The sequence below is a fragment of the Podarcis bocagei genome (assembly GCF_964188305.1).
Source record: "Podarcis bocagei genome assembly, chromosome: 10".
NCBI classification, from domain to species: domain Eukaryota; kingdom Metazoa; phylum Chordata; class Lepidosauria; order Squamata; family Lacertidae; genus Podarcis; species Podarcis bocagei.
In genome coordinates, this window is record NC_138135.1 from 61,197,290 (window position 1) to 61,221,355 (window position 24,066).

At 41.3% G+C, this 24,066-nt stretch overlaps 1 protein-coding gene across 2 annotated transcripts in view; it reads right to left on the reverse strand.

The window, feature by feature from the left end:
• Positions 1-23,670, reverse strand: part of WASL (WASP like actin nucleation promoting factor) — a 34,274-nt gene extending 10,604 nt beyond the window's left edge. Inside the window, exons 1-6 of one of the 2 annotated variants that reach the window (XM_081211692.1) lie at positions 22,939-23,670; positions 9,031-9,165; positions 8,319-8,405; positions 7,732-7,828; positions 3,518-3,541; positions 935-1,103 (exon numbers count right to left, since the gene is read on the reverse strand). In XM_081211692.1, coding sequence (XP_081067818.1) covers positions 935-1,103; positions 3,518-3,541; positions 7,732-7,828; positions 8,319-8,405; positions 9,031-9,165; positions 22,939-23,052 — 626 coding nt within the window. In that variant the 5' untranslated portion in view covers positions 23,053-23,670. The remainder of the gene's footprint in view (positions 1-934; positions 1,104-3,517; positions 3,542-7,731; positions 7,829-8,318; positions 8,406-9,030; positions 9,166-22,938) is intronic. The other variant, XM_081211693.1, reaches the window with a different exon arrangement.
• Positions 23,671-24,066: the final 396 nt, after the last annotated feature.

Below are 24,066 nucleotides of genomic sequence, written 5' to 3' on the forward strand. Positions count from 1 at the left end.
GCTAATCCTGACCATAGAGGGACCAATGAGATATTGGGAGATTTTTGATAGGCTTGAGAAGGTAGATGACCCACCCTGTAAGGTCAACCAACATCCACTTCAGAGAAGATGTTTTGATTGTTGGGAGCTAACCAAATACACAACTGAGAACTAGTGCCAGAGCGTGTCTTTTTCCTTCTCTCTCCCAACATGTAAGTCGTTATCTGTATGGCTGAGGGAAGGGACTGTCTTGCAATTCTCCTTTGGAAGTCACTCAGCGAACTCTTTTCATCAGGGTAAAAATGCTTTAAACAACCAAATGTCCAGATCAGATTCCTGCACATAGGCCAATACTTTTCACAAGTGCCAGTTAGTTAGCAGAAAACATAGCTAGGTTACTTAGAGGGAACACCATGGTGTTCGTGCAACTACACTGGGCTGTTGGTTCATTTTGGGACCAATTCAGAGTGCCCTAAATGGTTAGGGACCATGTATCTCAAGGACCACACCTTCTACCACGAGTGCCCAGCTACGCTCAGAAGCCATCCTCAAGAGTACTCCTACCCTTTGGGAGATCTATAGATCTCCTTCCCTAGGTAGGCTTGCTAGGTGACGTTTCAGTAACTGATGGCTTTGTTGGCTCTGCTGGATTTCATCATCCTACTTTGCTTCTCCTGCTTTTGGAGGATTTACATACTGAGTTTTACTGTATTGTTGTTTTATTGTGTAAGCCACCCTGGGCCTTTAAAAACACACACACAAAATCTAAAGGGTGGTCCATCTTAAACTAACTTAACTGAATACTGCCATTTCCAAAATGGCAAATTACCATGGAGAAAATATTTAAAAGGGCACCTATTTAGTATTACTCGCAAACTGATTTTCTTCCCAAATGTAGTAATTGAATTTTTGTGCCTATCTGTAGAAAGTTATAAAAAAGAAACGGTGCTCTTACTGGAAGTTGCTTGGAGTTCCAATATCTGCCTTTGTTAACCTCTTCTTTTTTGCTTTTGCTTTTTTCTTCTCTTTGGTATATGAAATGTTGTTGACTTGTGAGCCATAAAATCTGTTAGTGGTGATTTCTGGATTTTTGATGTCAACAGTTGCCATTGGTAGACTTGGACCTGTAGGAGTGCAAATAGATTCAAATTAATTTGGTCTGCCATCTTATGTTTCCTGGACTCCAAGTATTACAGAGTAAGGATAGATTAATGTTTTAAAAGCAAAATGATACCTAGGAAAATCTTTGTTGTTTTTTCACACAGTACAGAGGGCCGGAAGATTTCAATCAGTATCATTTATTATTATCTCAAAACGGTTCATTTAAGTGTAGAAAAAGTAAATACATTTTCCCACTAGATTCTTTTTTGAACCCAATAGTACTCCCACTACCATCTCAACCCAATATTCCCATCCCCCAATCTCATTTCAAAAACTGTCGCTTAACAGATTTCTAACAGTGACAGCTCTAGCTCTAAAATATTAAGCCAAATCTTTCTATACCATTTTACAACAAAAATAAGTGGCTACATTTTAAGTGTCAAGATGTTTGAGAAGAATTTCTTACTCTTATAATTTCTTGAGAAATTGAGTAATTTCTTACTCAATATTTCTTACTCTTCTAAATATGTGAGCCTACCAGTAGAATTATTTCTTATGTGCAAGAAATCCTTATAAAATTCATGGTGCAAGTTGAATAATGTACATAAGTTATCTTCCATGGTGAGGCAGCTCTGTGTAGCAGAAGGTCTTAGGAGACCACATATTTTAAAGAAACTGTAATAGAGGTGAGAATTGGGTTATGCCTTTCTAGAGCGTTGCTAAGAAAGAAAGCTCCTGTCTTAACTGTATTCCGCAAAGTTGCTACTAGAATACATGTTGGTAGTAAATCCATGTGTACCTTTCATGCACACCTGATGTTTGCCTATTTCTAGGAGCCAATATAATCAATATAAATATAATCAAGCTAATGCTTGGAAATGTCACAATAAAATAAGAGTCTAATAATTTTGCTATTCTTGGTTACCATAATCTGCAAATTAGATTAGATTTTGATTTTTTGGTATCGTATCGAGACAGCTAAAAATTGATGGTTTCCACAAGTAAAATTAAACAGAAATAAAAATAAAAACCACTGTTACAAAATATTCATTATGAGGTCTACATTTTCAATGCTATAGATGGAGGATAATGCCCACTAGTTTGATTTGTAGAAGAAATAATCTTTCTCTATGTTGCATAAAAACCACTCAGTTTGTACATATATTTTTAATGCTGTTTTTCCCCCTTTAGCAGTGCCATCAAAAGCATGTTTGCTCAGAAATAAGTACCACCAGCCAATGAAAAGCTTGCTTACCACTCTCATTAGGCTTGGGTTGTCCACGAGGAACACATGACTCTAAGGGACTTCCATTTTCTTCTAACACTGCCATATTTATATCCAACAAAATTTTCCCCATCATAACACAAGCACCTTCCCCATCAGCTGTCGAGAGCTCGATCAGTGAAGACGAAAGCGGCCTATAAAGTTCGTCATTAGGAAGAACTTGACAATATAGTGGTCTTAAGCATCCACTAATGTTGACATCTTTCACATCCTCAGAAGCGTTTTCCGAAAACGTGGTACAAAACATGGCAATGTTTTGTGGAAATCCTTTATATTCCTCAGTTGCTGCCTGCTGGAGGGCAGCTTCCTGCAGACTAAATCAGATTCCAGCTCATGTGCTAAAATGAAAGTGGGCCACATGATTCCTGGCAAGCCCTTTTAAAACTAATTCTGATAAATCCCCATTTTCATCCTAACCATTATGATGGAAGGTCAGTAAATCTACAGCTCACTGCCTTAACATTGAATAGACTTTTCCATTACCAACATGAATAAAAACACAAATCCCAGGAAATTACAGGCTAATGCATTTTACATAACCAGCAATGCCAATTTGTTTAATCCTACAATTTTTATTCTGCGATGTTAACCAAGCCCTTCAACAATAGGGTGGGTTTTTAGCTACTTTAAAACAAATCATATATTGCACCTTTGTGCAAATATTCTACAACTGTTGAGGTTTGTACCAATAAAGGAAGAACACTATTTCTAATCCCCCCTCAAAAATTAAAATGATTCTGGCTCATGACTTAGCAGCTAAAACATCTGAGTGAATTCTGCAGATGAAAAGCTAATGTCAGTATGTCAAATGGTTTAAAGCTGACTTCCTAAGTCATTCCCACATAATCAGCATTTGCTAAGAAGAGGAGTTTGCCACTACAACATCCACGGTTGTCTGTGGTCTTTATTCTCAGGCCTTCCTGCTTTCGCCTTCTACTGTACTGTTTACATTGCAATTTTAAAGTACCACTAAGCAATCCCACAGCTAATCAAAGCATAACTGTCCACTAACAATTTTAAAAGATGCACTGATGTTCAGATAGGCAATTACATTCATGAGTGATAAGCTAGGAGTAAGTGAGCGACGTTGAAACAATCAAACAACTTCATGGTTACTGCAAGCAAAAACAAACAAACAAACAAACCACTTACCATTTGGTAGATCTCTCCTTTTCTCTGTTGAAAAGGAAGGGGGAAAAAACACTTTTTACTATTTATGCACAAAATAGAATATTAGAACATTTTTCTTACTCTCCTGAGACTTCTTATCCGTGAATTGTTTGCCTATTATTATTTCAAACTCTACTTTAGAAGGTTTATTGTCAGGAGAGAAAAAAGCTAACTAAACTTCCATTCATTTTAATAAACGGTTCACATTCCCCTCAAATGGCCTGGGGATGACCTTGAATCTTTCAAATACTCTTTCAGCAGGGCTGCCATTGCTCCAGCTTGAAAAGAGGCTTAGAAAAGTGCTATTTCATAGACATGTCTTCAATCTTTTTTCAAAATCTCAGTGATCTAAGACAGATTGCTTATCCTCCAATACCACTCTGTCTGATCTTAGATATGCTCTCTCAGTATTTCAAGTGGACAAAAATAAAACCTGATCTTACATAATTATGACCAAGTATATAAAATGTCACTGAACTGGCACTGGCAAAAAAAATAGACCTGAAAATTATACCTACAATTACCTAATCATCTAACTTAACATCTCAGCATTTTTAGACCTACTAAAGCTTACATATCTCTGTGTTAAAGGAGGCAAGAGTAAAATCTGTGACGGTCTGTGATTAATCGAAAAGTGTTTTAAAATACAATTGATGCATTAAAAAAACCCAAGCTGAGATTCTGAAAAAAGCAAGCTGACCCAAAAGCAATGATACTAATATAGTAATGCATGTGTTGTTGTGTTTAAATTTAAGACTGGTATCATTACAACACAGAAATGCATATATTGAATGTGTAGCAAATATGTACAAGTAGTAACTGGTAGCCAATAATGATTCTCAGCTGTTAAAAATACCTCCATAACTGGAATATGGAGATCAGTGATTTCTGCCCCCCCAACATTAGATCCAGAGGGTGGGAGGATCTTCCAGAGCAGATTACTTTTTTGAGGGGTGGAATAGCTGAAAATTGCTGAATACAACCCACCACAATCTGTTTTCCTCTAACAAAAATGGTAAGATAAGCTTCCACAGGATATAGTGCATGTGCATTTTTTAAAAAATAAAAGGCATTAAACCTGAAAACCTAATTTGAATAAACTAAATTTTAAGAGGTTTTGTTTAAAAATAAAAAAAAACTTGTTTAAATTGAGCACTGCAAACACAGCAATCCTTCCACAAATTTTTAACTACAGAAAAGAGAAGCATCAGTTGTGCAACAAACTAGAAGTCATTGCTCACAACCGTTTGGTTTTCATTTCAGTTTGGCAACTATGCATTCCTGCCTTAAGTTCGAATCCCTCACTTTCAGAAAATGATATGCTAACATTGTTTTATACGTCTTGAAACATTTATGTCCCTTATTCAGTTATTTCCAACCAATTCTACAAACCCAAATTGTAAATCTGTTTGTGTGTGCTTTTAAAGTTGATGCATTTATTCACATTGTTATTGTCTTGTTTTTATTTCTTGCTGCCTCAATAGTTTCCATGCTTAAAGCTGGGGTATAGTACTTAATTAGGACAGACGAAAGGCTGTCCTTCCTTGTTTACATTTAATAAGGTATTCTGGAGGTAAAAGGTTTGTGCTATTTAGAACTTTGTACAAAATCTCCTGACATCCCCCAAGCACAACAGCAACGTGAAAGGGGAGAAATAGCTATGCCAGTTTCTGTTTTATTCTTGTTTCAGACCCCTTTCGCTCAAAAATCTACTGGGCCCAATTAAAGTGAAAAGTTGCATACAGGTCCTATACGTTCCCATCATAGAGGGAAGTAAGCAAACAGAGAAGGATGAGCTATTTTTGGACCTAGTTACTGAAAAAACAGGCTATGAGGCTATTTCTGGGCTATAACCATCTCCCATGATGGAATACTCTTTCCACACAAAAAACCTTCTGGCACTTTTTTTATTAAAACCCCCCCCAGCATATTTAGAAGGGTTTGTCTAGACAGGGGGCAGCAAACCTTTTCAGCAGGGGGCCAGTCCACTGTCCCTCAGACCTTGTGGGGGGCCGGACTATATTTTGAAAAAAATAAAAAATGAATGAATTCCTATGCCCCACAAATAACCCAGAGGTGCATTTTAAATAAAAGGACACATTATACTCATGTAAAAACATGCCGATTCCCGGACCGTCCACGGGCTGGATTTAGAAGGTGATTGGGCCGGATCCGGCCCCGGGCCTTAGTTTGCCTACCCGCGTTCTACAACCATTAGGGAGTCTGGAGGGTTTTTTGCACAGAGAAGCATCCAACATGGCAGTCCCCACCTGCAAGCTGAAGTAGTTACAGCCCAGATGCAGGCATTACCTCCTTATCTGCTTTCTGTGAGACGTAAGCTGTAGTGCAATACAGCAGCTTGGAAAAGACACAGGAAGCAGTGTCCTATTTCTCGGATTTAACTCCAAGCAAGGCTCCCAGAATGTCTGCCTGTCAACAAACTTTCAGGGTTATAGAACCAGCTGCACTGTACATTCCACTGCAAATAAAATGATACATTCTTGTCTGCCTTGTGAGATTGTCGCTGTGACTCCTCAATTTATTATAGAACAAAAAATACATCCAGTGGTATAGGATAGTCTTAGGACTCCATCTGGTGGCTTAACAGAGAAACCATTTCTGACCAGCAGGGGGGAAGCCCTGAAATCAAAGGGAAGTCTAACTCCAGACACACAAAATCTGATTATAAACCAATGCACTGATTTTAAGAGAAACATTTGAGTCATATATCCGAGACACAGAATAAGAAGTGAAGAGCTCCCTGCATCAGGATTCACCAAACAAAAGGCCACTAAGTCAAATGGCCTGGTTATATATTTTTTTCTTATTCTATGAACCAAGTTTAAGCAGGAAAAGATTAACATGGAAAGATTCTACACAATGCACCATAGCAGTTTGCTTTGGCTACCTGGTCCGCTGAGCACTCTCCATGCATGTGCAGAACCCTGCTTTACATTCTAAGCCAGAGAGCAAAACTTGGGGACTTCGGTGGGAAATGGCACTTAATAATGCAGCCCAATATTATGAACTGGATAAATTCAGGTAATTGCAAGCTCCAGCAATATCTTGACTATAACACAGATAAAAATTACATGTAAACTGGAAGCTCAGGGAGCCAGGAGGGATTCCAGTTGCTGAGTGGCAATTTTAACCACCTGCCAACATCACAAAAATCGCTGCGAACCATATCTGCGACACTGCCTACCTCCCCACTGGATGCACTGTGGGAAGGTTGCCTGTATTTTCTAAATATATAAAGTGCAAAATGTCACTGAGATACTGTTTTATTCAGCTGACAGCAATAAGCACTTCACTGAATTAACAATACCGCTGGGACTTACAATGAAGAGCTGCGGTGCGTTCCCACCTTTAATAGGAATGCTTCTGCGGTTCAGGATTTTATGACCTGGTCATTTGACGTTCCCTCCCAACCCCTGTTTTCTTTTATAACTAACACTTAACATTGTGCAGCTGCTGAGTGTGTGTGCTGCTCATTGGGCTGTTGTTTTTTGTTTTGTTTTTTTAAGGGGTTTTCCCCATGTTTTCCTCTCCCTTAGAATATTTGTAATTCAGCAATCCTTGGGATTCCCCCAACTATGGTGATACTCCCCCTCTTATTTCCCAGTTGTCCTGTTTTGGCTCCATTTCCATTGGCACCCACCACTCAAGTTCACTATCAGAAGAAGAAATAGTATTGGGGATTTCAATACTGTTTCTCAAATTTGGGTCCCCAGCTGTTGATGGCCTACAACTCCCATCATCCCTAGCTAGCAGGACCAGTGACCAAGGATGATGGGAGTTGAAGTCCAACAGCAGCTAGGGAACCAAATTTGAGAAGCACTGCTGTATTGTAAAAGACTAGGCACTGCTGAATCTTATTGTGTAACAGGAACCTGTGATCCTCTAGTTAATGGTCTACAACTCTGATCACTGACTACGTTGGGTGGGACTCATGGGAGCTGGAAACCAACAACCACAGGTTCCCAAATTCTATTTTATGACATCCTGCTAGCATTAACTGTAGACTGTACAAAGGTCCAGTTTATACATATTTATTGGTAACAACTATGTGTGCATGCCTCCCCTTCAATCTCTAACCTATTTCTTGAATTCAGAGAAGCTAGAAACTAAGGTCAGTTTCTGCGTTAAGAATGTTTTCTTCTAAGTTCTACACAAAGCAAAAACTATATATCTACCAGATTTCCGTTGCCGTCGTCCAATTAAGTCCGTCACTGTCTTCTGGAATTTTTTAGCTTCTTCTTCATTAGCAAAATTAAGACCCACCTGACATGCCTGAAAAACAATTATTTTCTTATGAACATAACTTTTCTAAGAAACTATATTAAGACATGCAGGTTTTTTGCAATCTTAAATTAGTTTTTTTTTTAAATCTTAGATTGCTTTGAGAAATTAGGTACTGAGCAACTAACAAATGTAATAAATAATAATAAACACTAGATGTACCAAAGGGATTTCAGTTTGTTGCTGACAACTGCTACTGACTTCAATATGTATAAGCTGTGCCTATCTGTTCCCCTGAATTTTACTCATATGGTTATAAGATGAAGGAAAACAAATCTGTAAAAAATAATGAATTCTTTTGACATTAACTTCTTAATACAAATTATCAGGAAAGCTGCACAGTTCTTTATATTACTTGATTTAGAGAATAAAAGAGAGACTGCAGGTGTACATATACCTGGCAGCACAAACTGACAGGACTATTTTATTCCTTTTAATGTTGTTATAGAGATAACTATGCAAAATACAGCAAAATACTTACGTCTCCAGCAAAGGTATGAAAATATGGTCTAGGACTATTATATACAAAATTATTATACAATTCTTGTTCCCACAACTGTTTTCCATCCTAAAGAAAAATGGAAGGGGGAAAAAAGACACTGAGAAAAGTGACTGCAGACACATACTTATATGACTTCTGCATGCTGGCAAACTTCCTGCTTCCTCTCAGTTGACTATTCTTAGGAGAGGACTCCATGCCATCTTCTTGAAAAGCAAAGAGCCAACACTATGCTGAGGACAAAGCCATCAAGTTGCATTGCTTCTTGGCTACCTGCACTTTGCCATCATTTATATATCGTGGATTTAGATATATGCTTAAAATATTACATTAAAATATTAATTTTCAGATTGACCTTTTATTCAGCAGTTCTTGTTGCCAAACTGTCAGGCTACAGCTCAACAGCTTGCTAATTGAGCTACGAGAACTTCTGCAGCAAGATCAGGAAGCAAAGCTCTGGCTTTCCACATGGTTCTCCTCCCAAGTACATTTATTTCTTTAGACCCATGTGTTCCTACTTTTTAAGTGTGATCAACATGCGCCACAGAGCTGAAACATATCACACATTCATTTCTGTTTCTACAGTTTAACAATTCGTTAATACATAAATCAGAGGCATGCTATTCAACACATTTTGACAAATTAAGACAAACACAAGCATATTTTAAAGATGGCAAAAGGAGGAGAATCTCACCTTAATATCATATATTCTGATAAAATAAGACCTTTGTGGATTGTCTTTTACAAGGCAAGCTACGCCGCAGCACTTCTTCGACCACATAGCATTGCGATCTGCTGCGTAAATCTGAACAATTGCAGAAGACATTGTCTAAAAAAGAAGAAAAGTTTTGTTAAGACTTGAGAGCTCATCATCATCATGCGACCTTCATATGTACAAACATGTAATTGTTTATGAAGCTGTGTAGAGCTTCATAAAAAATGGTGCTTGTTCTGGTTAGCACTGCTGGAAATCTAACCAAACATCACCTATAAAAAATACAGTAAGGATGCTGCTTTTGCCTGAGTGTTATTTTAAACAGATACAGTCCTGACAATAGTAGAGTGCCAACCTTTGTTCAAAGGCACTATAAAATCCCACTTGGATTGCTACTACTGGGTAGCAAGGTTTCACGGAAACTTAGCACACACAGGATTTAATTCATTCAACGATGAATAGTCCAACACTGAACAAGAATATTCAACAAAAGAAATTCTTGTTTAGACAGCAAGTTATCAAGTTCCTCCATAGTCCTTAGGACGGTGAACCAAGTATTTTGTGGAAGAGTAAAAAAGAACTTGGGAACAATGGTTCAGACTCCATTATTCAGCAATGCATTTAAAACTGGAAGCTGCATTAGTTTTATAATCATCACAGGCTCAAAGGAAGTAAAAAACAGCAAATGCGATAATATCTAGCTTCTCATTTGCTGGCTATAGGGATATAAGTTAAGTTAAATAATACAGTACAGAAGTGACTTTTCTTATGAGCTTCTGGAACCCTTTTCCCCTAAACTTTTTCTTATCTTGACCAGTTGCATGTTGAACTACTTTTATCTGTACACCGTGCAAGGTACCAGGAAACTACTGAAAATAAAATTTTACAAAGTTCTGTACGGAACAACATAACAGCAATAAAAATGAAAGATCAGACTACACCATGACAAAGAGCTACAAGCCCTTAAGACAATAAATCTATCTTTGTGGGGTTTAAAAATATATATATTCGTTATCAGGGGCACAAAAATATCTTCAACATTTGAAAGCCAACGAAGAACAAGGGGACACACCTGAGAGCAACAGTAAGGGGAAATGCTTTGCTAGCATCCTAATTGTTCTTTTCTTTCTTCCTTCTCTCTCCCCACAGAGCAGAGCTTTTCAAACTGTGTTGCGACAGGTTAGTGTGTCAGCTGCAGTGTGTAGGTGTGTCACACAAATGGTCCCCGCATGCCTCCTGGGGCTGGAGAGGGGTTACTTTAACCTCTGGTTTGCTAGTAAAACTGAATTACTGTGTCACGAAACGATGCATGCCTAAAAAGTGTGTCACCAACATAAAAAGTTTTGAAAGCTCTGGCTTAAAGTCAGGGCTCCACCCTACCTGGAGATTATAACCTTGGACTTGAGAGCCCTTCCACCACCAAGTGGTTGCTTAGTTACGATTAGTAACTAGGGAAACGAAGCTGTGGAAGTGGATGGTGGCAGCCGGTCCCACAAACAATAGGGCTGAAGGGTGGAAAAAACCTGCTCCCAGCACCAGGGACTAATTTCTCAGGTGCCGGGGATGACCAGATAACTGGACTTTTATAACCCTTCTGCAAATATCAAACATTTACCTACACTGCAGTTTGCAGACTTCATTGCAACTCTGGTTCTGCAAGACTGGATAGCATATGCTATTTGTACTCTCTCCTTTCAAGGTTCATTGAAGTCTAGACACGACTGGCAGAATTTGAGATTTATTCAGAACAGGCTTTCCCTCTCTCAAGGGCTCGAGCAGCCAACATGAATCCAAGGCAGCCTTTAAGAACAGGTATCTTGCAAATTCCAACTACCTAATACAAAGTTGGTTATTGCTAACATTGCTTAAATGACAATCCTTTCCTAATATTGAAAGATTCATGGTCCTTTGAATGATCTACTCTAAGAGATGGATTCTAATGCAGCACTTCAAAGCAGCCGGCATAATTTGTACGTCACTTTTCTGCAAAATTGTGGCCGAAGCAGTCCGAAGCACATCAAATGAACAAGTGTAACGGTTAAAATAAAAATAAAAATAGAGACAAGAAATAATTGCAATGCTATTAATACCAAAAAAAACACCTATCCACACAATGTTGTATAAAACAATACAGATACACTAACCTAACAGCTTAAAATTAAACAGAAGAAAATAATGTCTAGTACAGAGATAAAATTGGGGGTGAGGGGATTACCATTCTAAAAAGACATTTCTCAGAAGCTCACATTAACTATCCTACATTCATTGGAGTGTAGCCACACTTACCACTTAAGGAACCCTTCCCTCCCACCCAAGGCTGCTACCGCTGTGAGGCCAATTCCTTACATAAGCAGTGGAACAATACCTGCAATTCCACCCACAAGCATTCCTGGGAGTTGTTTCACAGAGGAATGCCCTTGAGATGCCTTTAGACAGGGCTCTAGGCAGAGACAGATAGAGCTCACCCTGCTCAGGCCCATGTCACAGAGGGGTGGACTTGCCCACAGGTGACCTCTGGGATGGGGCGAGCATTTGTGGGGCAGTGGATGAAGTGCACAACTGCCAGGGGAGCAATGCACACCCCACCTGTGGCCACAGAAGAAGTGACCCCAAACATAAGGATGTAGAGGTGGCCCATCTGCCAATCCCCTTCCCATCATTCTTGTACTTTGGGTTAGAATCTAGTTAACTTGAACGAGATAGTTCTTGAATCCTTTTGACCATTGTTTTAATAGAAAAGCAGTTGCCACCTGGTAAACTAGCAAGATTTATTGATTTAAATCTAAACAAGTGCAAACGAAAGCTCTCTTCATGTAACAGGGTTATTCTGTCTCCTCCTCACTGTTGCAGAACTTCATGAAAAGCCACTCACTGTGGATCAGGAAGCCAGAATTGTGTAAGCTGTGTTGCTAGGGGCTATAACTAAAGGAAAACCTGCAGGAAACAGGGGCACTCCTACCTTTGCATCAGCGAGGTGCTGTGTTGTGTTGGAAATATTTCAGTACCTTAAAGAAAGGCAGTCAAGCCATAAAATACTGTTTTTGGACAAAAACTACCTGATTCTGTTTATACTGTATTAGAAAGACCTAACTGACTTTGAAAGGCACAAGTCTGAAAATATGCTAACTCCACAGTGTCTACCAATTAGGACCACCTAAACCAGAGGTACGCAACATGATGTCTTCCATATGTTGTTGGATTATAATCCCACCACCCCTGCCCATACCTGCATGGGGCTGCTGACAGTTGCAGTTCCAGTATCTGGAGGCATTGGCTACCTCTGATTTTATAGCTTACCCTGCATTTGATAGAATCAAATAATCAATGCCAATGCTCTTTGCTATATCGTTTAGGTGTTATATAATAAAAAGCTAGCGGTTCAATAAAGACAGCAAAAACAAGTAGTGACTCAGGACATTTGTTTGTAGTACTTTAAAAAAATTAATATGTATATGTGTATATGTTGCATATCATTACATTATATTTGATCACGGACTGGAAATATTCAGCAGTGACTGATAAATAAAAGTCTTTTATGTGTGTAGTATAATTTCTCTACCCAATCAAAAGCCTTTTCAGCCTTAAGAATTAAAGACTAAGCAAATTAACACCTTTATGAAGATATACAAGTCTTAGTATGGCTAATTTTATATAAAGTCCCAACTTTCTTCAAAGTGGTTTATGAAGTTTATAGCGATTCAAAAATAAATTTATCATATTTTTTGTAGTGGGAGAATGGTCTTGTGACTGATCTTCACTTGGAGTTACAACTACCACTAGTTTGACAGGGCTTCGGGGTATGGCATTTCATAGCAATTAAAAAATAGCATCTTACATTTCCTAACAATTAAAAATATTAGTCATCATTTGACCAATTTTATCTAGGTCTTAGAGAGACCTGTTCAACAGAACTGGTGTTAAAGAAATACAAAATCATATGGACAGCTGGCATTGCACATTATCTACATGTATACAGGCTCATCAACATTTCCAGTTAGATGATTTTAGCTAGCACAGCTGGAGAAGCCTTTTGTCATAAAACCTCGTTGTGCGCAAAACAAAAACGTGATCCTACTGAATTTTAAAGTGAACTAGAATACACCACTATTTGAATAACTTCTTCTCTAGATTCCCCGCTACCCCCATGCTGGGTCTTGGATGCGATGTCCAAGTGGGGAGGAAGGAATGGCAACTCTGATAAGTTTTTCACCTCCCCGCACCCCTCAGGAAGAGGTTGTGGCTGAGGTTACAGAAACCAGCAAACCAATTCCTGCAGACCACAACCCTCTTCCTCTTAAAGCCCAAGGAAGTTCCCTTGTAGATAAAGCAGAAGTAATCACTCAAAGTGGCAAAGTCTCACACACACTATGAGTACAGGCTATTGCCAAGCTGCAAAGAAAAAGGAAGTTAATTTGTGGTATTTCACCCAAAGCCACAATACTACAGAATGATTCTGGCCCTTGCAATTTTAACCACAGAACAGGCATTGCAGATCCTCCGTTTCTGCAGCAATACATCTTTCTGACCTTGAAAACATCAGCAAGCAATTTCAAATTGATTTGGCTCAATGAATGGACCAAAACTTAGATTAAGAATATTTTGAGACTCTCCCAAATTGATATTTTTCATGAGCTATGCTCCAAGTTTTCAGAAATATTTAAAATGTACTCCCCATTCCTTACATACTGAAACACAATAATACACCAGCACGTAGAAGAACCTCAAGCTGAGGTTCTTCCGGTTCATCAACCTCAAGCTGAGGTTCTTCCGGTTCATCAGGCCTCTCTATCTGCCCCTTGGGACTCTTTCCAGGTCATGCCTCTCAACAGCCCTGCTCCACATTTTCTATCCTCAAGCGCTTTTAAATGAATGGAAGAGTTTCCTGAACTGTGATAATGCTTCTTGCTTGCCTGGATAGGAGAATGGAGAGATGTGTGTAAGTATTGGGGGGGGGGGGGACAACTACTTTTGCATAGCTGAGACACAGCCCACAGTACAAGTTTAAAGGCCACATCTATAGTTCCACACACTTTTACCTCTGCCCCCAACTACCTCTGGCATTTAGCCCATGGAGGACTGCCTATTGTATTGATTGGTAAAAGCAAAAAGCTCCCAACGGATCTCTCCAAAATGGATAAATGCTCAAAAGTGGTTCAATGTAAGCATGCATTAAGTGGTGCAACCTTTCAGGCTAAAATAAATTCTAACACACACATAAGTTGATGGGCTCTCAGGTGGTGCTGACTTGACAGAAAGGATCTTGGGGTTGTGGCAGATAATGCAATGTAAGTGCAGACTTCATATGTGGCGGCTGCGGAAAGCGGTGAATGCCATGTCAAGGATTAGTAGGAAAGGGATTGAAAATAGAGCTGTCAGTATTGTAATTCCTTTAATCAAATCATGCCACACCATATTCAAAATACGGTATGGTTCTAGTCGCTACATCTATCGGCAGTGACAAGCACAACCCCCACAGTCAGTGTTGAGTTGTGGATGGTTCTAAAACTCAATGCAACTAGGGGGAAGAGTCACACCCATCTCTGCTGGAGCTGGTTATCTGGGCAGTGGGTGACAGTAGGTGTTTCAACGCATGTGTTTGCTGTCTACTGCCCCCAAAAGCCTAATCTCTATCTAGCTCCAAAGTGAATGGATGGAACCAGGCTGTGGCAGTCAAGGTACTCAGAGCACTATGTTGCCCCAAACAGTCCTTGCTACCCTTCCCCAGCTAGAGAGGGTGGGCACAAGTAAGGCTCTGCTGAATAGCTGAGGCCCTACAAGGACAGCACAGCTACATATTATTATTCACTTCCAAGTAGAAATTAATAGGTCTGTAGTAAAGGAAGGGGGCAAGGTCATGGAATCCAGAAACTTTTGTCTTCACTATTAAGAATACGCAAAACTTGTGGATCCCTGCTGGTAAGTGAATTTAGAACTGCTGGAGTTCTACAAGATCCCCTCCTCCTCAGATTGCTCATGATTTACATCAAGCTGCACCTGGCTGCTACAAATGCTGTAGCAGAACACACAAAAGGACAATAGATTTAACCAAAAAACAAAACAAGAAAAGGTGGGATAGACCTTGAGATGCATCATCTTTGCTTACAGAAAAATCCACTTTATTGTGATGCAATAAAGTTACTCTAAATAACTGTAATCAGTTATTTTTAACTTTGCAATTTTAGGCAAATCAATGCAGCAAACTATATACAAGACAGTGACTACAGTAGTTTCTTATTTTAAGAACTCGAAGAAAAATGCAGCAGCAAAACTTTGTAAAAGTAAAAACAAGCAGTACTATAAACAAGAAGTCCATTCTATGTCTGGTTTATTACAAGCTTTATTCCCGGCTTTGCTTTTAAGTCAAACAGAGGCTAGGGCTGCCACTTACATAAAGGCACTCAGCTTTACAGAATTGCCAGGCCATGATCAAACTGGTAGACAATCAGGACCACAGACACAGGACAGAGGAGTCTTTGACCCGTTGCAGTTATTCCAGAACCTTACACCCAACTTCCAGTATTCATCTTTAAAGCTTTTAACTTTCTCACCTTTGGGAGAAGAAAACCATACTGGCAGGATTGTAGGCAACTGCTGGGGGCAGGGGGAGGAAGGGAGGGAGGAGAGAAATAGATTGTGGCTTCCAGTTGTGACAAACACAATTGTTTAACTGATCAACAGACAGGTATTCCAAACCTAGCACAGACAGTTACCTTTACTTCTTTTCTAAATAAATCATGTTTTACAAAGGGTATTTCTTTTTTGTTGTTTTCTTTTTTAAAAAAATATTGTTGCATTATTAGCCCAATGAAGTTTTGAAGCTGCTTTACATACAATCCTGTACTGTCCATACTCAAGACAATGCTGTCCTGCAGGCCAATCCTTCAGGGTGCTAGGGTAACTATACCCCAGCTTTGTTGTTCACAAGTGCCCTTTGCCAGGAAGCCTCATACAAAATATGCAGAGGACTAATAGCAATTGCAAACAATTTCAAAATGCAATCCTATCATGGGCCAAAGCAATACACAGCAAAATAAAGAGTTTTCCAGCCCTCCTGGTATCTTAAGTCCTTGGACTGATTATATCAGTCTCACCAAAGATCTCTGTAAGCTGGCCTTTTCAGCTAAAGAGCAGGGTAAAAACGTTTCAAATTATAACTCTTTTTTAACAAATGAAGATCGGCAATAAAAGCAGTTGCATGCCCTCTCTCTAGGCTTGCAAAAAACGAGACAACCTGTTCAATCTTTTAACAGCACAAAATCATCTCATCACTCTTTTATTCACAGTATGGAAGGGGAAGGAGGCGGCAAATGGCAAGCATGCTGAAAGCAATGCAAACCCACACGCTAGAGAACACTGAAAGGGAGTACATAATAGAAGCCCCTTGCTAAGCTACAACCACCACGAATTTATACATAAAGCCAGAACATAAAGGTATTTTAAAAATCCTACTGGAATGGCTTATTTAACACCAAGGCCACATGATGTTCGTGCTGTTTTCTGAAAGTACTGCCCTTAATTCCACAAGGCTGCTCGTATAAAAGTCTAGATGAAACATAACAGTTGTTGCTACTTTCGCACACACTTAATAAAATGCAGGAATCCCACATGAACCCTGCTTCAAGCACCTTCCTCTCACAGAAAATGGGGATTCCACACACGTACTTGTATAGCTCAACTGTTACGGCAAGAACTCACACTACCTTTCCTGGTGCTCAGGTCTGTGTGCTGCTACTGTTTAAAAAAATCCCATGACTGAAGACAATGCAAATCCCACTTTTTCCTTCCCCAATGAGTGTCCAATACAAACTGGGAAAGAATGGCAAAAATTTAACTGCAGCCTCCTCGTCTAAGAATGAACAATGCCTACTACTTTTGTATTATCTGAAAGTGTGTCTTAAACACCAACTTTCCATAGTACAATCCAGTCAACAGAACAGTAACAGCAGAATCCTGTTATCATTGATTGTATTGTATTTCCGCAGCATAGCTGGATGCCAGAAGTAAGGGGGAGGACGAGGAACAAAGTGAAAGTGTCAAGAGTTAAGCATCTGGAAAAGGAACAAGTACAGATGCAAAAAAATTACAAAACAATGTTGCAAGTCATGAATCTTGGCTACCCCTGGAAACTAGGGCCCATTAAGGCAACTCAGGGGAGGCCACAGATAGATCTGTCAATATTAGACAAATGAAGGTATTATATAGTATGACACTGTTTCTTTGAAGATCATTTAGACAAACTAGCATATTGCATGCATATTCTGCAGACATGTATTTCACTCAGCCTGCAGTGTGAGCTAATCAATATTATTTTTCTAAAGCCTTCTGATGTCTTTCAACTGCTGAAGTGGACATACTGAACCAGGGCCTCATTTAACTGTTTCAGTTACGAAACAAAAATGGCATAGGTTATAGCAATGTGCTGGGCTAGCAATAAATGAAATTTTAAAAAAGAAAAGAATGGAATGTGAGCCACCTAAGATACTAGCTTTTGCTTTCATAAAACCAAGACAATCATACAATTGATTGCATGGTTGTAAATATATCTGCAGCATGCTTTCATGTGAGCAGCAGCATGGGAGGAGCCCCAAGTTAACAAAAATGAAACCAAAATTGGAATAGTGACATCTGACTGAAGCTGGTGCAGGAACCGATGGTGAAAGGTGTTCAGAGATTGCAGTATTGAGCTTGAGAATTAATCTGCCTTTCTGCAGTAACAGGCTAATGTCTTTTTTCTCCATATATATTTCTTACATAAGCAGAAGATGGAGTGGCAATTTCTGTGTGATATTCCTCGTTTGGAACATAGGATGCTGCCAGACTATTTGTCCATCTAGACCAGGTATGGGCAGTCTTTGGCCCTCCACATGGAAATTACAGCTCCCATCCCTGACCATTGGCCTAGCTTGCTGGGGCTAATGGGAGTTGTTCAACATCTGGAGGGCCAAAGGTTCCCCACACCTGATCTAAACTAGACTAATACTGTCTGATCTAGACCAGTGTTCCCCAACCTTGGGCCTCCAGCTGTTTTGGGACTACAATTCCCATCATCCTTGACCACTGGTCTTGCTAGCGAGGGATGATGGGAGTTGTAGTCCAAAAACAGCTGGAGGCCCAAGGTTGGGGAACACTGATCTAGACTAATACTGCCTACCCTGAAGAGTAGCAGCTCCAGGGATTCACAAAAAAGGGCATTTCCATTCCTTCTCCCTGATCCTTTTAACCAGAGATCCAGCCTGGGACTTCCTTGCACACCAAGCATGTACACTTAGTGTTACATATGCATTACAGTTTGCACTTGGAAAAGTGAAGAGAAAATTCACTCTGTCATTTCAGAATTGTAAGATTCTCATCAACATATAAACAATAATTTTATTATTCATTTATTTATTACAATAATAATAATTTTATTATTTATACCCCGCCCATCTGGCTGGGTTTCCCCAGCCACTCTGGGGAAGTCTGCAATATAATCACTTTCAAATAAAATTTTAGCAACCTCATCAATAGGATGTCCTAAATACTGTGCCCCCCAGATGCCTAGAGTTTGAAATATGTTTGCAGCACCGAAGAACTGGCACCTAGTATTTTATTTATTTTCTCCTAATCTGACACACATTCAACTTCCTATAATACTATAAGGGTATACCACCTAATTTTCAAAGCAAACTGCTAACTTGCTCTAAAATTGCTCACACGTTTGTGGGGAGTCTTCAGGTAGCCTAAATATTTAATCGCTGCAGTTAGCAACACATTTTACCCAGGCTTCCTGCAGTGTTGACACATAATTGACTAAGACTTCCATCGTTTATAAACTATATGAATAACATGGTGGTTTTTTATTTAGCATGCTTTTATTTTCTTTTGGGGCTTTTTGATAACTCATGCACATTCTCAGAAGAGGCATTTATTTGTGTGCAATTGAAGCTGCCTTAAACCAATTCAGTTCAGTAGTTAATCTAGCTCAGTACTGTCTAGTACTACCGGGATGCGGGTGGTGCTGTGGGTTAAACCACAGAGACTGGGGCTTGCTGATTAGGTCAGTGGTTCAAATCTCCGCGACAGGGTGAGCTCTCGTTGTTCAGTCCCAGCTCCTGCCAACCTAGCACGTCAAAGTGCAAGTAGATAAATAGGTACCACTCTGGTGTGAAGGTTAGCGGTGTTTCTGTGCGCTGCTCTGATTCACCAGAAGCGGCTTAAGTCATGCTGGCCATATGACCTGGAAGCTGTCTGCAGACAAACGCCGGTTCCCTTAGCCTGTAAAGGGAGATGAGCGCCACAACCCCAGTCATCCGCAACTGGACTTAACGGTCAGGGGTCCCTTTACCTTTACCGTCTAGAAAGGCTGGCAGTGATTTTCAGGATTTCAAACAGTCTTTATCAGATCTACCTGGAGATGCCAGGAATGAATGTGAAACCCTTGGCACACGAAGCTTGTGCTCTTCTTCCCAAGGGAGAAGGAGCGGATCCTTTTAACATATGCCTGCCACCTACACTATTTTCTTGTATTTTTTAAAAAAAAATTAAATGGATACTTTAAGAAATATGACAGATTAAATCAGGCTACTTTTTTAAGACGGTGCAATGGTTTTTAGACAATCAAAAGCACAGCCCTATGCTTAACTAAGAAGTAAGCTCCACTGGATTCAATGGAGTTTACTCCAAGGTAAAGATTTAAGTTTGCTAAACACTGCAGCCCTTGCAGGTATCCTTTTACCACTAGAATCTAATGAAACAATTACTGCATGCTTTTACCAAAAGTTCCAAATTTTATAACTTTGAAAGTCAGAAAAATGCCTGCTCAATCTTAGCAATTGTTTCAGCTGCCTAGTCCTCAATCTAATGTAGTGACTGTGCAAAAAAAGGGGGGGAGGGTTGCTAATGGCACTATTAACATTGAGGGTGGGGCACACTCTCCTGCATTGCACCAACTGGCAAGGGAGCTGGCATTAAGCCACTCAGCCCAGTTAAGGTAAATAGTACTTCAACGTACCCTAGAGGAATTTATACCCTCCCTGGCAAGTCTCAGCATCCCCAGGGAATAGCATAATGCCACTGCCAGCATCCTTTCGACAGTATTGACACTCTTTTGGCATTACGTTTTGCTTTTAGCATTATATTTTGCCTATGTGCAGAAGCTCTTTATGTAATACCAGTGTGCAAAAGTCATTAGAGTCACTATGGCGGAGTGGACAATTAGGCAGGGCTCAGGGGAAGAGTAAGAAGAATTACAGTAGTTCAGAAGAAGGGTGCCTAAAGTGACTTACTACTGGCGTTGTGGTGAACCTGTAATGTTGAGACTCCAGCTCCCATCAACCCAAGCCAAGCACGGCCAATAGGAGGAGATTATGGGAACTGTAGTCCCCTCCCCTTGTAGTAGCATTTACTACCATTAGTCTAAATGGTCTCAGTAAATAACTAATAACCTCAGACTCTGAATACTTCCTACTGCAAGGGAAATAATGGAAGAGTATGGTCAGAATTCACTGATTCCTACTGACATTTGAGATAGATCTATAATATAAGCCAGTTTTCACTGAGGCATAGCTGGAGGCAATGATCTGTAGTGTGCCTCATCTACCCAAGTAATTCTAGAGCTAAAAAATAAATAAATCAAGCCTTCCACAGATGCTAGTAAATTACTGCAATCTTTACTGGACCTTCTATCTCTGCCTAACATGTCTTACTTTTGTTGGTTTTCTACAATCCAGTGCTGGGTTGTTAATCCCTGTTCTAATGCCCTAACTTCTTGCTGTGATATACCTAGTTATTATAATTTTTTTATCTGTGCTGTTTCTCTCCTGGTAAGCTTACATTACAACTCAATTAAATCAGAACAAGTCTTTAGTAGCTCGCTCACAAGAAGATTTACTATTTATATTTACGTTTTAGAAAATAAAACAATGGCCCAGAAAAATAGATTAATTCAGACAATGACATGGGCCCAAACATTACATAATGGTGGTGGTGATGTATTGCTGCCCTTCATCGTAAGATCTCAAGGCAGTTCACAGAATAAAATACAAGCCAAAAACAGGATGATACTGTATTTCTTGGGATTTACTTTGTCTAAGAAATTGGAAAAAGAGCAAAAAGTTTCAGTGCAAAGGCTTTGAACAGTATTAGTAACAATGTTGGGTGCCCAATAACAATAAAAGCAAATGTCAGAATTCTTAAGCTTGCAAATACCTACAGGATACTAATAATTAGGACTAAAAAAAAGAAATCTACCAAGGATTTCCAGTCTTTTTAAAAGATCCCTCAGTGAAGTGTATTTACATGGGTGCATCTGCCATGTCAGCCTATTGTTTAAAGGGAAACAAAACAGAGTACATTCTGGTTTTGCCTGGCCCAGATCATACCACCTTGTTTCCTGAAAGTTCACGAAATCCTACAGGTACAATCCAGGCAGACCGATTCAGGCCTGCTCTAACCTGCTGAACTTTTCCACGAAGCGTTGCAACAGCTCTATGACTGACACACTCATACCGCAGAGCATTACTGGGACTGCCCTTTTCAAAATATACCTGTCAAGAGAGAAGCATAGAGGAAGTGGGAGAGCAAGTAACCAGTAGGAACCAGCTAACAGCAGCCGAGCAGTATCATTGCAGCTCACACCTGTGCAAAACAAGCAAAGTGCTGTGACTGTACACCTGTGAAAGACATGTCCCTGGAGTCCCCTGCCAGATCTATTTCCTCCTGCAAGCACAGAGCAGTGCCAAAGTGCAACCCAACTAAGGGGGCACCTGGAAGGGAACACAGAGAGGCGGGGCAGTGAAAGCACCGACTATTTTTCCTGGCACAGTGTTGCTTGCGGCTGTACTCACCTGTGCCCCACATTCCCCCCACTCACCGGACCAAAAAGAGGAAATGCTGATGAACGCCTCGCCCAAATGGAAGGAAAGGAACAAACCTCCACCCCACACACCTTACTTATTTCCCACTACGACAGCCGGGCAGGGCAGGTTGAGAAAAAAGGAAGCAAGCAGCTGTTATGTGGGAAAGGCCTGGCAAGCGGCGTTCCTGTTCTCCCAACCCCAGAAAGACCAGCAAGGCATCTGCCCCCCCCCCCCCCGATCTTGACCAAAAGAGGAAAGGGGCAGCCATCCCCATGGGAGTAGATGGGGGGGCCAGAGCAGCAGCTGCCACCCCCCCATTCAAGTAAACAAACAGAAACACTTAGCTAAAAGTAGAAAATGTAGAAAGATTTGGACAGATTTTTCTGAGCACTTGGGTTCAAAAGAAAGTAATTTAATCATTGAGACATTTCATTCCGAATCTGCTAGAGTCAGAGGACGATGACAGGTGGGTGTCCAACTCCCTCCAACATAAACCTTGGCTACTTGCCCTCCCCCCAAAACATAAATCCCGAATACTTGTTCCAACATCAGTCCTGACTACTTATCCCAACAAAATCCTGACTACCTGCCCCCCCATAAACCCTGGCTACCTGCTCTCCCCCAACAAGCCCTGGCTACCTGCCCCCCCTAAATCCTGACTACTTGTTCCAATACAAACCCTTGGTATCTGCCCCCCAACACCTGGCTATCTGCCCCCCAAACATAAAATTCTGGTTACTTTCCCCCTGTAAAATAAATCCTGGCTATGCCTATGGGGCCCACCCCCCATTCTAAACCCTTTGCTCCCACCCAAATGCAGCAGCCCCCCCCCCCCCAAGTCGCAGGCATATTTTCCCCACAGCAAGGCCCTCAGAGGTCAAGGGGGCTCTGCTGGCCAAGCGTCCTGGAGCCCCAAGCCCTCCCTGAAGCCGTGTTCACACGCACACGCGTCCTGTACACATCCCCCCACGCCCAGCCCGGGGTGGTAAACACGGGCCACTTCGGTTTTGCTTTTTTCCCCCAGGCCCGGCTCGGCCCTCTCCTCACTCACCACACATTTCTTGCCCAGGAAGCCGAAGAGGCTCTCGTTCTCCTGCGGGGTGAGCAGCATGGAGCCCACATTGGTGATCCGCCGCGGCGGCGGAGGCTGCTGGTTGTTGCTCATCGCGCCGCTCCGAGATGCCGGCCGGCCGCTTCTGCTTCGGGGCTCCGGGCTCTCGTGGCGGCGGCGGCCGCGTCCCCCCGGCTCTCGACCAGCAGCGGCAGCCGCTTCCGCCCCGCTGGCTACTGCGGCAGCGGCGGCGGCAGCATCGGGGCGGCGACCGGAGACGGCGCTGAGGGGGCTGGGCGAGCTCTAGGCCGGAGCCCTTCCTCCTCGGCCTCTCGCTTCACTCCTTCCCCCCTCAAACGCCCCGCTTCGCCCCGGCTCGGGCCGAGCGATCCAACATGGCAGCAGGGGGGGCGAGGCGGCGAGAGAGCGGGCGGCGTGAGGGGAAAGAACTCGGCCGCCGGGCCAGGGAAGCAGCGGCGGCGGAGGAGAGAGGCCCGTCCTTCCTCCTCGCCCTCCCTTTCCTGTTCCTTCTTCCCCGCCGGCCTGAGGAGAAGGAGGAGGGGACTGAGTGGCGGCGGCTGCTCTGCTGCTTCTCGCCGCTGTTCCGCGCGGCCCGGTTAGTGGCGCGGCCCGCGGCCTGCGCCGCTTAAATACCGGCTGGGCTGGTCGAGCCTGACTCTCGCCGGGGAAAGAGGCGGCGGCGGCCGGGAGATGGAGAGGCGAGGCCGCCGCTCGTGGGTTGTTGGCCAGGGTGGGAGGAAGAGGATGGGTGGAAGTTCTTCTGCTGGATGGGGAGAAAACTGTGGATGATAATGATAACAGTAACAACAACATTGTAAATAAGTGAATAAATCTCGCAACAACATTCTAAGTAAATGAATAAATATCATCATCATCAACATTGTAAATACATGAATAAACCTCACAATAACAATATTCTAAATAAATGAATAAATCTCATAATCAACAACATTGTAAATAAATGAATAAATCTCACAACAACAATAACAATATTCTAAATAAATGAATGAATATCATCAACAGCAACATTGTAAATAAATGAATAACTCTCACAACAACAATATTCTAAATAAATGAATGGATATCATCAATGGCAACATTGTAAAT